The sequence below is a fragment of the Phalaenopsis equestris genome, unplaced genomic scaffold (genome assembly GCF_001263595.1).
Source record: "Phalaenopsis equestris unplaced genomic scaffold, ASM126359v1 Scaffold000233, whole genome shotgun sequence".
Taxonomy (NCBI): Eukaryota; Viridiplantae; Streptophyta; class Magnoliopsida; order Asparagales; family Orchidaceae; genus Phalaenopsis; species Phalaenopsis equestris.
The window spans coordinates 353,886-358,731 of NW_018164675.1; the positions used below are offsets into that span (position 1 = coordinate 353,886).

Below are 4,846 nucleotides of genomic sequence, written 5' to 3' on the forward strand. Positions count from 1 at the left end.
GGGAAAGATTGGATAGAAAAGTTAAAAATCCTAAGTTAGAAATAAAATCATTGCTTAAAAAATAACCACTACTATTATATCTTGATCGACTAATTGACGACTTGAATGCATTAAAAATTGTCATAGAATCTACAAACAGTTTGAAGTGTTATTAATATTTAGACATAATTGAAAATTGTAAAACAATACTTTCTAGGTTTACATCCATGGTCTGACAATGAGAAAGAAATGAAAAATTGAAACATGCTCTCACAAGAGCATACTTTCAAAGTTGCCATATATTTTGAACGCATGTTAAAATTTCCTGTCAATAAGAGAATTACTGCATAACTAGAAATATATCCTTTCATCAAAATCATCAAACTCATTTCTTAACTCACTACATCTAACGGGGACTCCAACTAGCAAACACAATAAAGGCAAATCTATTGCCACTATGTCTGGTCCTAAAATTCCAACAAAAACATGTTCTAAATTTTAGCATACGACACCATACAAGTGAATTATCTGGTAGATATTTACTTATTGATGTTGAAGAAGCGAACAATGAAATTGAAAAGATAGATGAGATGATGTTCAAGATTTTAACAACGAAATAAGTGATTTTAAAGAAGAATTTCGTTAGATGTTATGTAATACAGCATTACAACACTTAAAATTATTGGAAAAGAACTTTCATATTTCGAACTTATTTTATAAATGATGACAAACTCTGCAACCATATTATACATAGTGGGAGTTATATGATTATCATAACTTAAGAGAATGATCACACAAATTTGAAAACTGAATTTCATCCGAAAACATATAAAATAGTATGGCCAGACAGGACAAGATTAAAGTGAGACAAAGATGTTTAGTTCTGGTTTAACTTTCTTGATATTTATGGCAATTAAATTCTTGTGAAGTTGCCTATGGATGCAGTGCACATTATCAAGGGAGGTCTTGGTTATATGATTCAAAAGTACCTCATTAAGAAAATTCTAATACGTCGGCTAAAAAGCAATAAGAGGAGAGAATTTTTAAGGCCAACTTAGACTAAAAAAAATTTTATTATATATCAAAAGAATCAAGTAACCCTATGAACTAAAGATATTGCACTAAGTATTTTGAGCCAGTGGCTCTAAAAATGAGAGTTGTAAAAAAGGATTCATTAATGCTTTGGCCACTATAGAAATAAAAGAAAATATAGCTTAAAATGCATGTATACCTAAGGTAGTTAGTCAAGTACAATATAAGGGATATATATTAAGGAACTTCTGATGAATTACAATTTCCTGGTTGAATGTAATTCTTTCAGGTCTATGGCAAATAGAGATTATAGCACCTCGAGTAAAATTATCTCTTTGTGCTAGTGCAAGGCCTGAACTTATATTTGGTGGCCCGTCTCCCTTGCTCTGTTGCTACTATTAAATTCAATTATTGATTTACTTGTATTGATTATTGTCAAACTAGATACAATCTAACTTTTTTATTATGAGTTAGTTTCCAATTGATCAACTAACAATTTATTATCCTGAATTTATATGCAGGATTTGTGCTTAGGCGACTATAGAAGAATCATTTATGCAGATTTTATATATTTATGTGTTTCAGATAAAGGGAACTATCAAGTATTTAGACTAAAAATTTGTGAAGGAACATTTTGACTTTTTTAATGAAATTATGCTCATCATTCTTAACTGCATTAGAAAACCCTTACACTACCTCCGAGATAAAACGTCTAAAATTGTCTCATACGTAAAGAACTAATTAAAGCACATCACATGACTTGGCACAAGTCAAAAGCACGCCCTCCTAAACTAACCATGTTTTAATATAAAATTAGTGTAAGTAATTATTGTACCATTGTGAATTCATGAAGTGACTACTTATAATCGACCATTAGATGATCCGATTAGGAGAGTAGATGTTTTAAATTCGACTTGTGTTAAGAAAGGCAGAGGTAGACCTAGGAAGACTTGGGCTTATTGTATTAAAAATGATCTTAATTTACTAGAACTAAATGAAAATATGACCCTTAATAGGACGCAATGGAGAAAAAGGATTCTTGTAGCCGACCCCACGTAGTGGGATTAAGGCTTTGTTGTTGTTGTTGTTGTTGTTGAAACTTTCCAGTACAAGGAGGCTGTTTCAAGATGCTATCCTGAGTTGCATACCTTTAAAGCCGTAAGAAAAATATATAACATGAAAATCACCTCACAAAGACAATGGAGAAATAATATGATAGAAACTTCAACAGAAATTAGGGCAAACAAAATATTTTATTTCACCAACACCAAACAAAACAACCTGAATACATAAAGATAAGCATCTACAATTCGAGAGGTAGATGATCTCTCCTAAACCCTAACCATAACCCTAACACCTACAAATGAGAGGCAAGCAATCTCTCCCAAAAACCTGACCCTAAGATTCAAGCAACAATCACACATGCATACCTTAACCAAAACCTATTAAACCATATTATACCTCATAATAATAACTAACAAAAGACTAAATTGCCTCATTAGCATTGAACCTAAAATAAGTCTTAAAATTATTTGGCAGATTCAGCGCGGCAGAGAGCGTTGTAGGTATTGATCTAGAATTTAACCCTGATAACAAGCTTTGATATAAATATGAAATTTTATGTACCCTTGCTATTAAGTTCAAGAAAAACCTAAGATTTGATATAAAATGTCCATCTATACTAACAGACTGCTTAACTATTTTAGATCCCCAAATTAACTATTCTAGCATCATTACTCAGCCTTTATCTTGTACAATCACCCGCTAGATTTGGATTCTTTTAACTACCAACACAATTGTTATCTTTATCCTTCCTTGTACCAAATAGACATGGAATTCCACTATGCATCATGGGTCGAGAAGAGATAATTTCCCTAAAAATTAATACAAAATATGTAGAAGGAATTAAGTCAAGCAATGAAACTACCAAAGTAAGAAATCCAGGCTTCAAACTAATATAAGAGATAAGTTCCCCAAAAATTTAAGTACGACATCCCCTAAATTAGTTTGGGCACTTGTACTACACTCAAATAAATTAAACATCCAAGTTGAATTTTGTGAGCAAAGAATAGTGATTTTGAGCAATGGAAATATCACATTCATAAATAAATCATTGATAAAAAATAGTTAAAACATGAAAAAGTCTAGATATCATTTATGCTAATAAGGAAAAATAATCTTATTGAAACAAAATCATGCAATTTGGTGTCATTGGGAATCACATGCAAAAAAACCTAACTAACAATAGAAACGTCGCAAGAGGAAGGTCCATATTATAGAGATATCATAAGAAGAGAAATGGCACAACAGTTGTGAATGAAAAACTTGCTACAATATCACATCACAAAGGGCATAATGTCTCGAATGGATTTAACGTTTTCATGGTACTCCATATTGGCACACTCATTCCAAAATTCCAGATACATCCCAGCAAGGCAAGAGAGAGGGAACAAATAGAATAAATAAATCTAAGGAAACTATTGGCCCTTTTAAATTTAACTGATGTGGAGATGTTTTCACTTAACAAATTGGTGAAGCAAAAGAGTAAATCAATAGGACTTATAAGGTGAAAGACAGTTGAGTTGAGCATTTCTCGTAGGACTGAAAGCCCAAAGTACTCTGTGATGGTTGACCACAGCTGACCAGAAGAACTGAGGGCAGCACTCTTCAACCAAAGTGCATCCCTGGTAAAAAAGTGTGGTATATGTTCTTCAAACTTCACATCATGCCCAATGAAGGCAACATGGAAGAAAATGAATTAGCAGCATATAAGAAAACAGAAGATGAAAATATCCCCTCACTAACCAAGCACTCATAATCCGGCAAACTAAACGTTATTCGGATAAAACTAACAGTTTCCATAGACTGAGAGCAATATAATTAAGCACATAAAAAGCATCACTAGATGAAGAACTTACCACACATATTTCGTGCTCGGGAAAGCAAATGCATTCCCCGCATACAGGAACCTTGTGCACGAAGCAATAAATCCGAGTTGCCTGAAATCCAGAGCATCCACATCCATTAGTAATCACTCAAATCCAGCAAACTACATTCAGCCAAATAAAAAAAAAATGAAAATTTCCTGAACCAACGCTTCACGATCCCTCCATGTGAAGTAAACCTCAAGAAGAGTTCAATTTCACCCAATCACCCAGGCAAAGACCCAACGAAGAAACTCCATAGACTACAAAGCAGAGCCGTTCAATCTACGATAGAAAGCACCAATCCCTTATTTCCCGAGGTCGGCAATTGTAGAGATCCACCAAAATTCGAATGCGATTTCCAAATCAAACGCATACATCTTAGTGAAGAATAATCTAAAGGCGTGCTTTCCAGTGACGAGGTCCGTGGATAGGATGCCTCAAAGACTACAAGAGAAAGAAGGCTAGAGAATCAGACGATCGAAAGTACCTTGCGGCATTTGCAAACCACCATGGCGCATCAAATCGAAATGACTGAAGCTGTGTAAGAGCAAGAGAGAGATCTGAAGACCAACAAGCAGCGGAATGTCGGGGATTGAGCACGGGAAAGACAAGGGACGAATTCAGTTTTGAGGTGCACCGAGCTCACGGGCAAGACAGATCTCAGCCGTCCGTGTTGGCCGGGACAGATGCTACAAGGCCCCCAAAATTCATTTGAGTGTTGGTTCTTATCAACATCAAGACTAAATAAGCCTAGAAACGAGTCAAAATTTTCGATCAAACTTTTTTCGAGTCGATCTAAACTGTTTGAAATTGGATTGTTAACAACCCTATTGATGTTTGGGTTGTGACTTTAACGAATTTCGCTTGAAGATCGCTAATCACTCAAAAAATGTTCTGAATTTTGATTC

At 34.3% G+C, this 4,846-nt stretch overlaps 1 protein-coding gene across 2 annotated transcripts in view; it reads right to left on the reverse strand.

The window, feature by feature from the left end:
• The window catches only part of LOC110023887 (zinc finger protein-like 1 homolog), a 20,921-nt gene extending 16,296 nt beyond the window's left edge, over nucleotides 1–4,625 (reverse strand). For both annotated transcript variants that reach the window (XM_020723526.1, XM_020723524.1), the window contains exons 1-2: nucleotides 4,426–4,625; nucleotides 3,930–4,010 (exon numbers count right to left, since the gene is read on the reverse strand). In XM_020723526.1, coding sequence (XP_020579185.1) covers nucleotides 3,930–4,010; nucleotides 4,426–4,449 — 105 coding nt within the window. In that variant the 5' untranslated portion in view covers nucleotides 4,450–4,625. The remainder of the gene's footprint in view (nucleotides 1–3,929; nucleotides 4,011–4,425) is intronic.
• Between the last annotated feature and the right edge of the window lie 221 nt (nucleotides 4,626–4,846).